Source organism: Acomys russatus, chromosome 5 (genome assembly GCF_903995435.1).
Source record: "Acomys russatus chromosome 5, mAcoRus1.1, whole genome shotgun sequence".
NCBI lineage: Eukaryota > Metazoa > Chordata > Mammalia > Rodentia > Muridae > Acomys > Acomys russatus.
Genome location: NC_067141.1, coordinates 27,928,056 through 27,939,428, shown reverse-complemented (window position 1 = coordinate 27,939,428; position 11,373 = coordinate 27,928,056). Strand labels below are relative to the sequence as shown.

General features: G+C 50.1%; 1 protein-coding gene and 1 non-coding gene across 6 annotated transcripts; both read left to right on the top strand.

The window, feature by feature from the left end:
* The first annotated feature begins 3,197 nt into the window (after positions 1 to 3,197).
* Kat5 (lysine acetyltransferase 5) lies at positions 3,198 to 11,336 on the top strand. Of its 5 annotated transcripts, XM_051145906.1 has the most exons (14): positions 3,198 to 3,265; positions 3,365 to 3,431; positions 3,752 to 3,820; positions 3,911 to 4,047; positions 4,333 to 4,488; positions 4,578 to 4,652; positions 4,959 to 5,033; positions 5,494 to 5,742; positions 5,817 to 5,906; positions 8,702 to 8,842; positions 8,921 to 9,014; positions 10,436 to 10,595; positions 10,695 to 10,776; positions 10,864 to 11,333. In XM_051145906.1, exons 1-14 carry the CDS (start codon positions 3,254 to 3,256, stop codon positions 10,996 to 10,998), a joined length of 1,542 nt encoding a protein of 513 aa, XP_051001863.1. In that variant the 5' UTR covers positions 3,198 to 3,253; the 3' UTR covers positions 10,999 to 11,333. The 5 variants fall into 5 exon arrangements, with proteins under 5 accessions (XP_051001863.1, XP_051001866.1, XP_051001867.1 ...); XM_051145909.1 differs by lacking the exon at positions 8,702 to 8,842 and having other exon boundaries at positions 3,239 to 3,265; positions 10,864 to 11,336; XM_051145910.1 differs by lacking the exon at positions 4,333 to 4,488 and having other exon boundaries at positions 3,239 to 3,265; positions 10,864 to 11,331.
* Positions 6,871 to 6,979, top strand: LOC127190263 (U6 spliceosomal RNA). Its single transcript, XR_007830759.1, has one exon. It is a non-coding gene; the product is annotated as a U6 spliceosomal RNA (small nuclear RNA).
* Positions 11,337 to 11,373: the final 37 nt, after the last annotated feature.

Sequence of the window (11,373 nt, the reverse complement as noted above, 5' to 3'; positions counted from 1 at the left end):
TCCTAGATTCACTTTATAGACCAGGCTGGCCTTAAACTCACATCGATCCGCCTGCCTCTGCCTCCCGAGTGCTGGGATTAAAGGCATGCGCCACCACACCCGGCCCTGACTTTTTCCTTCTGGGACGTACGCTAACTAGGAAAGTCAGCTGGGTGCTTTCTCTGGCTCTCGAGTTTTTATTGATAAAATTGAACGTTTGGGATTTTTTTTCTTTATAACAACATTCCTGGGTCTTGGAATATCCCCCAATACTAGTGGGGAAATGTCTAATTCTAAATTACATCACACTAGAAGAATCACTTTGGGTATTTAAAGAAAGCACAGAGAAGCATCTTTGTGCCTGCTAACTGGTGGGCTTACTTTGTATATGCTCCACCTTAGTCACTTGGCCCTGGGCCCTCATCTCCAGCAGTTACAATAGCCAGTCTTTATTTGGATGGGCTGTGTGCCAAGGTTGAGCTAAATACTGTTCAAATGCTATCACTGCATCTAAGGATTATAGTCAGCCTTTATAGTACCATTAATATCTCACCATTATAGGTCAGATAACAACATTGGATATTAAGTGACATGCCAGGCATACAGCTTGGGGGTGGGGTGGGGAGATGGCCCAGTGCTGTCTGTCCTGACTAGTTTTATGTCAACTTTACACAAGCTAGAGTCATTTAAGAAGAGGTACCCCTTTAACCCCAGAACTTGGGAAGTAGAGGCACGCAGATCACTGTGAGTTCGAGGCCAGCAGCCTGGTCCACAAAGTGAGTCCATGACAGCCAAGGCTACACAGAGAGACCCTGTCTTGAAAAGCAAAACAAAAAAAGAAGAGGTACTCGGAATTGAGAAAACGCCTTCATAAGATTTATCTGTAAGCAATTCTGGATTGCATTTTCTTTATTAGTGATTGATGTGGGAGGCCCCAGGCTATTGTGGGTGGTGCCCTCCCTGAGCAAATGGTTCAAGGATATATAAGAAAGCAGACCAGGCTGGGTGTGGAGGTGCACGTCTTTAGTCCCAGCTCTCTGGAGGCAGAGGCAGGCAGATCTCTGTGAGTTCAAGGACAGGGCTGTTACCACAGAGAAACCCTGTCTCGAAAAGCAACAACAAAGCAGGCTGAACAAGCTGCCAGCCAGCAAGTATCATTCTTGCCCTGATTTCCTTACACGATGGACAACATTCTGTAGGAAATAAACCTTTCCGGGACTGGAGACATGGCTCAGTGGTTAAGAGCACTGACTGCTCTTCCAAAGGTCCTGAGTTCAACTCCCAGCAACACATGGTGCCTCACAACCATCTATAGTGTGATCTGATGCCCTCTTCTGTCCTGCAGCTGTACATGCAGGCAGAACACTGTATGCATAATAAAAATATAAATAAACCTTAAAAAAAAAAAAAAGAAATAAACCTTTCCTTCCCATGATACTTTTGGTCAAGATACTTATCACAGCAACAGAAACCCTAAGTAAACCAATCTAATACCAGAGATATCAGATACGCTCCCATAATTACAGATTTTGGGAGGCTGAGGCAGGAAGGTCATGTGTTCAAGGTCAGCCCGGGACTTAAGAACAAAGGAATATGAGAGAGGGAAGGCAAAAGCTATCTTGTCAACTACAGTTGTTAAAATATGGCCCAGGACAGAAGTGCTGGAGGGAGCCTTAGGGGCTCTATATAGCTCTGGCTGTCCTGGAGCTCATTATATAGAGCAGGCTGGCCTCAAACTCAGAGATGCCACTGGTTCTGCCGCCCAGGGCTGGCGCTAAAGGCATGGGCCGTTATGTTTGTTTGTTTGCTTTATGATAGCTTTGGCTTTTGAACCAGAAAAACAAAACAAACTAACAAACTAACAAAAAACCAAGAACACTATAATTGAATCAGTGTAGGATGGCAAAGGAAGAAAGATTATAGATTCATGAGGCCAAGCTTGAACGGCACATCTTTAATCTGACCACCTAGCTGTGTTCAAGGCCAGCCTGGTCTACACAGTGACTTCCAAGCCAGAGCTTCATAGAGAGAGCAACAGGTAACTGATAAGTAAGTAAGCAAATAAGGGCTAGAGAGATGGCTGAATGGTAAAAAGCACGTGCTGCTCTTCTCAGCACCCACACGGTGGCTCACAATTGTCTGTAACTCCATTTCTAGGGGCCCAACGCCCTCTTCTGGCTTTCACAGGCACTGCATGCACACAATGCAGGCATACATGTAGGTAAAACTGCCATATACATAAAAATAAATAAATAAAAGGATGCATGGAGCCAAAGCAGGAAAGCAAAACTGGGTCCTGTCTGTGTGAGGCTGTAGTGAGTGACACCAGCAATGGTGTTTCAGCCCCTCAGGAGAGGGTCTGGATACTGTGAAACATACAGTGTGCTTGCACAAGCCTGAAGTCATCCACATAGCAAGTTCCGGGCCAACCATGGCTAGAGTGAGACTCTGTCTCAAAACAAAACAAAACAAAACAAAACAACAACAACAAAACTATTAACCTTAAGCTGAACACCGCAGTCTGCACACATATCAAATCCAAGTGTTATCGCTAATGCTCCTGTGACAGCAACTTTTCCAAAAGTGGCCACATGGAGCTGGAACCATTTACACTGGTAACACTTAGAACAAAGGCTAGGTTTTTGTTTTGGTTTGGTTTTGGTTTTTTTGAGACAGGGTTTCTCTGTGTAGTCTTTGCCGTCCTGGACTCCCTTTGTAGACCAGGCTGGCCTCGAACTCACAGCGATCTGCCTGCCTCTGCCTCCTGAGTGCTGGGATTAAAGGCATGCACCACCACGCCCAGCAAAAAGTAAAATTCTTGCTAAGTCCCCACGCCTGCGCAATCATATGCAGACACCTGGCCGGTTCTTTAAATCCTTTCAGCTACTGACTGCCTAGGGTCGAAAAATCCTACTTCCAGCCTCTTAACTCAGGGCGACGCCTCCCGCTACCACAACAAGGAGTGCCGGAACACAGCCGCAGGTCACAGCCAAAACACTTGATCTGCGTGACCGGCGTCGCACCCGGTGGGCGTCACGTGACAGACTAGGCATTCCTCCAATCGCAGTGCGAGTTGTGGAGATTCCATCTAGAACTTGGCCTCAGGGTTACTCCACCCTGTTCTTCCATTCCCCAAACGGGCCTGCTTCTTACTACCAACCAGCTATTGAGGTCTCTCAAGTGTTTTCTCACAAACGCTTCGAGGGGTTCGGGCCTATAGTTCCGGAAGTGACGTCTCCCAGAGGGGCCGGAAGTGGCAGTGGAGGGAGGGAAGATGGCGGAGGTGGTGAGTCCGGTGCCCGGGGCGGGGCGGAGGGAGCCAGGGGAGGTGGGTAGAGCCCGAGGCCCCCCAGTAGCCGACCCTGGCGCCGCGCTGTCTCCCCAGGGGGAGATAATCGAGGGCTGCCGCCTGCCCGTGCTGCGGCGCAACCAGGACAACGAAGATGAGTGGCGTGAGTGACGTCGGGGGGCGGGCCCAAGGAACCAGAGGGCGAGGGGCGGGCGGGAGTCAACGATCACACGGGAGGGGGAGGGGCTTCTGCAATCCTGGGGCGGTCGCAGATACTCGAAAGGAGGGGCGTGGCTTTTAGACGTACGGAGATGAGTCAGGCGGGGCTTGGAGAGAGGTGTCACTTGGTGACTGAAGGGGTCCTGAGGCAGCCCTTCTAAGTGCTGGGCATAGGGATCCAGCCTGGAGGTGGAATTCAGGTCGAAGGGTGGAGTCTCATGACCTGCCCTGACTAAGAGCGCCTGTCTGTGTTGTTCCCCACAGCCCTGGCTGAGATCCTGAGCGTGAAGGACATCAGTGGCCGGAAGCTTTTCTATGTGCATTACATTGATTGTGAGTCCTGGGCCTGAACGAAGTGGGGTTGCCGGAGAGGGTTGAGGGCCGCCTCTGGCATTCCCTCCTGAGCCGTTTTCGTTGCTGCAGTCAACAAACGTCTGGATGAGTGGGTGACTCACGAGCGGCTGGACTTAAAGAAGATCCAATTCCCCAAGAAAGAGGCCAAGACCCCTACCAAGAACGGACTTCCTGGGTCCCGCCCCGGCTCCCCCGAAAGAGAGGTGGTGAGTAGGTCCCCCATTTCACCTTCCTCTCCTGCCTCTTCCTTCTTGCATCTCTTGGCCTCAGGGGTTCCTGAATGGGTAGAAGGCAGCATTCCCCTGCCTTGGCTTCAGCTTGCAAAGGATGGGGACCAAATGGCAGGTGTAGCTTCCAGAGTCCACTGTTGCCTTGCTCTAGTGGAGGCAGAGAGTGGGATTTGATCACTCCATGCCTAGGGGCCCACCCTCCCCTTCGGCCATCCCACTGCCGTCCCCACCCCAGAGGAAGACCCTGACCTATCTCTGCAGCCGGCCTCCGCCCAGGCCAGCGGGAAGACTTTGCCAATCCCGGTCCAGATCACACTACGCTTCAACCTGCCCAAGGAGCGGGAGGCCATTCCCGGTGGTGAGCCCGACCAGCCGCTCTCCTCCAGCTCCTGCCTGCAGCCCAACCACCGCTCAACGGTACCCTCAGCAATTCCAGGGACCTTGCTTTCTTCTCAGGTCCCACTCTCTCTACCTTCTGACCCACCTTTCTTGGTTTCTCTCTGCAGAAACGGAAGGTGGAGGTGGTTTCACCAGCAACTCCAGTGCCCAGCGAGACAGCCCCAGCCTCAGTTTTCCCCCAGGTGAGTCTTTTTTTTTAAAAGATTTATTTTTATTTTATGTGTATGAGTGTCTATATTATGTATGCCCCACTTGCATGCCTGGTGCCCATGGCTAGAAGAGGGCATTGCAGCCGCTGAAATTGGAGTTAGAGATGGTTGTGAAGCACCATATGGGTGCTGGGAAAGGAACCCATGTCCTCTAGAAGAGCAGCCAGGGTCTGAGCCATCTTGACCGCCCCTCCAGCCTCTCCCTCTCCTTCCTTGCTGTCTGGCAGCCTCCTTCAGGCTTATCTCACAGTCACCCATCCTCTTCTGTCTCATCCACAGAATGGATCAGCCCGTAGGGCGGTGGCAGCACAGCCAGGCCGGAAGCGGAAATCTAACTGCTTGGGCACTGATGAGGTGGGTATAAAGAAGCAGAGGAAGAGGAGAACTGGGAGAAGGGGAGCAAATGGTCTTGGGCAAGGAGGGTTCCTTCAGTGACTAAATTATAAGCAAACAAGTGCTGGGCATGGTGGTGCATGCCTTTAATCCCAGCACCGGGGAGGCAGAGGCAGGAGGATCTCTATGTGAGTTTGAGGCCAGCCTGGTCTACAAAGCGATCCAAGACAGCCAAGGCTACACAGAGAAACCCTGTCTCAAAAATAAAATAGAAATAAAATAAAAGCAAATAAGAAGTATTAGGTAGTAAGGGTGTTGATGGGATTAAGACCCAGGCAGACTAACCACCGGGTGTTTTTTATCATGTTACCAGTTTCCTGGTTTTGGTTTATTTTGGAAAATGGAGATCATGATGCAGAAACCTGTGGCACTATTCTGCTTAACTGTGCTATCATCTTGTATTTCCATTTGCCTTGGGCAGGACTCTCAGGACAGCTCAGATGGAATACCGTCAGCGCCACGCATGACTGGCAGCTTGGTGTCTGACCGGAGCCACGACGACATTGTCACCCGGATGAAGAACATTGTGTGTATTGAGCTCGGCCGGCATCGCCTCAAGCCGTGGTACTTCTCCCCGTACCCACAGGAGCTCACCACGCTGCCCGTCCTCTACCTGTGCGAGTTCTGCCTCAAGTATGGCCGTAGCCTCAAGTGTCTGCAGCGCCACTTGGTAGGAGGGGTCCTGGGAGCCTGCCTCCCCGTACACCCTCACCAGTCCCTGCCTGATCCTGCTCTTGTCCTTAGACCAAATGTGACCTTCGGCATCCTCCAGGCAACGAAATTTACCGCAAGGGCACCATCTCCTTTTTTGAGATTGATGGACGGAAAAACAAGGTCAGTGGCTCGGGCAGTGGGGCCTGGAATATGTCACATGAGCAACTTTTTCCTGCCCAGAGCACTTGGCCACTCTGGCTATGGATCAGTTTAGCCTGTTTTTATTGAATTGCTGCTGGAGAGCAGAGGCGGGGGATGTAGGGAATACTAGGATTTGGACAAGTTCTGTTCCTGAGAGGTCCATGGCAGAAGCAGACATAGCACAGCTATTCAGATCCCAGTATGAGAAGTGATGGCAAACAAAAGGGTGGGTTAGCAGAATTCAAAAGAAGCAGTTATCAGCGCTTGGAGGTAGTGTATGCCTATAATCCCAGCACTCAGAAAGCTCGAATTCAAAGTTAGCCTGGGCTATAGTGAGTTCTAAGCCAACCTGGGCTATAAAGTGAGAAAGACCTTGTTTCACAGAACAACAACAAAAAAAACCTACAAAAAAGTATCTCTGTGAGTTCGAGGCCAGCCTGGTCTACAAAGTGAGCTCAGGACAGCTAAGACTACATAGAAAAACCCTGTCTTGAAAAAACAAAACAACAGCAACAACAAAAAACCCAGCTTAGCCAAGCATGGCGGTACATTTGTAAGCACAGCATCCAGGAGGCTGAAGACAGAGGAATTTAAGGCTGAACTACAAACTGCATAGTAAGACGCTTTCTCAAAAAACATAAACAGGATCTTTGGTTGGTTATGGTGGCATAGTCTTTATTTCTAACACCCAGGAAGTGGAGACAGGCAGATCGGCTGCTCGAGAGGGAGTTCCAGGCCAGTCAGAGCTATACAGTCAGACCCTGTTTCTAAAAGTTTGCAGGTTGACCTGTGGGCCTGGGCATGATGTTTAAGGCAGCGAAGCAGTTGCATTCAGAGATTGGGCACTGACATACCAGGACAGTGAATGTGAAAAGGAAAAGAAAAGGGAGGGGTGACAAGGCAAGGTCAGGGACCAGGGGACAGGAACAGGATCAGTGGGGAGGTGCTCGCTTCGGCAGCACATAGACTAGAACTGGAACAATACAGAGAAGATTAGCATGCTCTTCCTGCGCAAGGATGACACGCAAATTCGTGAAGCGTTCCTTTATGTTATACAGAGTTTATTAGATGAGCGTGGGGGGAGAAGGAAAGAGGGAAGGGTTACCCCAGAGAGGAGAGCTAGAGAGGAGAGGGAAGGAGAGAGGAGAGAAAGAGAAGTAGAGAGAGGTTAAAAGATCTAGAGAGGGGCAGAGAGAGAGTGATAGAGAGAGAGCTAGAAAGTAGAAAGAGGGCTGGAGAGATGGCTCTGGAATTCAGGTGTACATGCAGATAGAGCACTCAGAGTCATAAAATAAATAAATCTTAAAAAAAAAAAGAAAAGAAAGAAGGAGGTAGAGAGAGGAGAGGTAGAGAGCTTGAGAAGTAGAGGTAGAGAGATCTAGAGAGGGATAGAGAGCGCGTTCCATATTTTTAAAAAAAAGATCAGTGGGGAGGAGCAGGTTTGGGTTTCTGTAGGTGACTAGTATGGAGCTCATTGAAATACACACTTCTAAAGGTATGGAGGGAGAGTGGCAGGTACCTGGATTGGTGGGGGAACTCACCTTAAAGAGGAGCTACCTCTTTAAGAGAAAGACACAAAGCTCCATACTGCTGTGTATTAAGTGTGGTGTTTTGAGTAAACGGCTAGCGAGTAGTTGCGAAGCTGTCTGAAATACCTCTAGAAATCACATGTGTAGTAAAGCAGCCAGTCCAGAGTTTTCCAGGGAGGACACCTAAGCTGGAAATTTATTTTTTCTTTTCTTTCTTTTTCTTTTTCTGAGACATGGTTTCCTCTGTGTAGCTCTGGCTGTCCTGGACTCTCTTTGTAGACCAGGCTGGCCTCAAACTCAGATCTGCCTGCCTCTGCCTCCCTAGTGCTGGGATTAAAGGCGTGTACCACCACACTCAGCTAAGGCCAGTAGTTTTCTTAACACTTCCTTGGAGAATAGCAGCCCAGTTCCCAGGAAGCATCACTGTGGCTAAGAGCATTAGCGTTTTGACACCAGGACTCTAAGGATAGCCACATGGTTAGAACTTCTCTCCTGAGTGTGACTCCAGACTCCATGCAGAAAATTAAAATAAATTTAAAATAAAATCTATGTATCCCTAGCTCTCTGACTTCAAACTTCTGGCCTGCCTCTTTTTGCTAAGTGCTGAGATTATAGGCATACACCAGCATGCCTGGCTTGAAAATATTCTTGACTATTGTTAAGTGGAACAGTGGGCAGTGCAGACCCAAGGCAGGCTATCCAGCTCACCAGGGGGCAGACATTAGGATGCCAGCATGTAGGCTCCTGGCACTTAAGCAGTGGTGAGAGCCTGACTGGTGGCCAGGTAGCTCATCACCTGTCAGCTAGAATAGCACAAAGAAGAGCTCTTTAGAGCCCTTGAGATGGCTCAGTGGGTAGAAGTACTTGTCACACAAGCCTGACCATCTGAGTCACTCTGTAGATCCCATAGTGGAAGGAGAATGGTCTCCAACAGGCTCCTGACTTCCACTTGCATGTTACACACCTGTAGTCACATATACCATAATAAAACCTAACTCTTTGCCGGGCCTGGTGGCGCACGCCTTTAATCCCAGCACTCAGGAGGCAGAGGCAGGTGGATAGCTGTGAGTTCGAGGCCAGCCTGGTCTACAAAGTGTGACCAGGACAGCGAAGGCAACACAGAGAAACCCTGTCTCAAAAAACCAAAAAAAAAAAAAAAACCAAAAACAAAAAAACAACCAAACAAAAAACCGACTCTTTAAATAGTACCCCAGACCATTGACTGACAGGCCTTTTCCTTTACAGAGTTATTCACAAAACCTGTGTCTTCTGGCCAAGTGTTTCCTCGACCACAAGACATTATACTATGACACAGACCCCTTCCTCTTCTATGTGATGACGGAGTATGACTGCAAGGGCTTCCACATCGTGGGCTACTTCTCCAAGGTCAGCACTCACCAGGCTGCCCCTCAGCCCTGCCCTTAGCTAACTTTACGTCACTAACCCTACCAACTCTTCTTCCAGGAAAAGGAATCCACAGAAGATTACAATGTGGCCTGCATCTTGACTCTGCCTCCCTATCAGCGCCGGGGCTACGGCAAGCTACTTATTGAGTTCAGTGAGTATGTGCTGCCTAAGCAGAAGGGAGGCCTCCGGCCCAGGCTGGCGCGAGTGTGCCCTCACCCGTGCGTGCTTCACGGGCTGGCATGCCAGGCATCAGCAGTGGGCGCCCAGCACCCACTCCTAACTAGCTAATGGTCTACTTGCCACTCAGCTTTCCCCATATTGGAATCATCTGTTCCCATCTGGAGCTCCGGGTAGCTCAATTAGCTCCTTGTGTTCACCTGTGGATGTGTCCCCCTAAACAAGTTATCTGTCAAGGACCAGAGGTCAAGTCACTAGGTATTCCCTGAGCCTTGCAGGCAGAAGGTGTTGAAAATACTACTTAACCCACTAAGAAGAGACTTGTGTGCTGCTGCTTTGTCAGGAGCCTAGGAGGGCTTTGGCCCTTTGTGAGAACACTGCTCATAACCCTGCAGCCACTGTTTCCTAGGGTTCGTCCCCTCATTCCCATTCCGTTCACTTAACCATTCTCTGACCCAGGGGTCAAGGAAGAAGCTTTAGCTTTTTTTGCAAGTAAAAACACACAAAGCATGATCTGTCTGGAATATTTTATTACTGAATGGCCCCAAGTTGTGAATCCCATTCTCTGGAAACTCATCCCAGTAGAGCCTGCGAAAGGACACCCAAAGGACAGGCCACAAGATGTGCCTACCATTAGACGGATCAAAGGGAGGCAGGCAACCATTGAGCAGGGTCAGGGACTCAGCTCGAGGTGAGCATGACATCCAGTAGATCCATGGGACTGGAGGCCCTGTGCACCGAGTCACCCTCTTCCCCGCCTTGTGTCTTCTTTCCAGACACAGCCTCTCTCTGGCCCCTCTTGTCCAAGGGTGCTTGAGCAAAGGGTGAGATGAGCCAACAGATTTAAAGTGTCAGGAGCCATTATGAGGCCAATATAGCTGAGGCTAGGAAGGGTTTCTCCAAACTAAGAGGGACACCCCCAGGGCTGACATGAGAATAAAGAGCTGTTGGCTCTGTACAGCTTAAAGGTCTCATGAACTGTCTGGCAGTCAACAGAAGTAAAAGGGAAGGGACCACTCAAGGCCAGTTCCCTGGCTCTGAAGAAGCACCTCTGTACTTGCCATCCTGTGTTACAAGCAGCTGACACTTGCAGGATCACAGCTAGGAAAACATGACACTCAAAAGGTTCCAGTGTCCTCAGACCACAGAGGGCTCTCTCGCTGCCCTCCTCATACACCAGACACAGGCTAGGAGGGCAATAGAAAACCTAGCACTCCATCGCATCAGCTTTTATTGCCTGGCAAGTACCCAATCAGCAGGCAGGGAAACTACTAATCCAATACAAGAGCGAGTGAGGGACAGAAACCAGGCAGCCCAGCTCACCAATCCCTGCTCTTGGGAATTGCAGTAGACTCTTGTGATGCTTACTAACCCTCTTGTGCTCCACTGCTTTAGGCTATGAACTCTCTAAAGTAGAAGGGAAGACAGGAACTCCTGAGAAACCCCTGTCAGACCTGGGCCTCCTATCCTACCGAAGTTACTGGTCCCAGACCATCTTGGAGATCCTGATGGGGCTGAAGTCAGAGAGCGGGGAGAGGCCACAGATCACCATCAAGTGAGCTCGAATGCCCACCTGGGGGTGCATGGTATGGCCTGTCTGTTCCTGGGGACAGATGACTATCCCTCAGGGGACTTAACTTTTGCCCTCCCACAGTGAGATCAGTGAAATCACCAGTATCAAGAAAGAAGATGTCATCTCCACACTGCAGTACCTCAATCTCATCAATTACTACAAGGTTAGGAGGCATGCTGAGGGGATAGGTGAAGGGTACAGGTTGCAGAACCTATGAGCTGACCACAGGCTGGGTCTGTGTCTTGCCCAGGGCCAGTATATCCTCACGCTATCGGAGGACATCGTGGATGGGCATGAGCGGGCTATGCTCAAGCGGCTCCTTCGAATTGATTCCAAGTGTCTGCACTTCACTCCCAAAGATTGGAGCAAGAGAGGAAAGTGGTGACGAGGCACTACCCACTGCAACACCAAGAGAGCTGGCAGAACTGGGGCTGACATGCTGTCTTGTCCCATGTGGGCTTCGAAGAGGCATGCAAAGGGAGACAGGGCTGAGGACAGCTCCAAAAGGAGGAGAGGCCTACGAAGGGCCACCCAGTGGCCAGTACCAAGACAAGCTCAGGGCTAGGCCAGCTCCAAGGACAGCTGGCTTACTGGCCCAGGTCTGCTCTGAACACAGGGACCAGAGGGATCCAGGCAGCTGTGTACATTTAAGACGGGAGGGGAGCATTCTGTACAGAGGACTGGTGATTGTAAAAATCTCTTTTGTAAAGGAGCTGGAAGGTGGGGTGGGCGCTGGATGCAAAGTTCTGGCCCCCCCCCC

What these genes read in the sequence shown, in the direction of transcription:
- Kat5 (XM_051145905.1), top strand. Translation starts at nt 3,254, where the DNA reads ATGGCGGAGGTGGTGAGTCCGGTGCCCGGGGCGGGGCGGAGGGAGCCA. An exon ending in GCTCCCCCGAAAGAGAGGTG is followed by an intron (nt 4,048 to 4,332) that starts GTGAGTAGGTCC and finishes CTATCTCTGCAG; the next exon opens with CCGGCCTCCGCCCAGGCCAG. An exon ending in CAAGCTACTTATTGAGTTCA is followed by an intron (nt 9,015 to 10,435) that starts GTGAGTATGTGC and finishes CCACTGCTTTAG; the next exon opens with GCTATGAACTCTCTAAAGTA.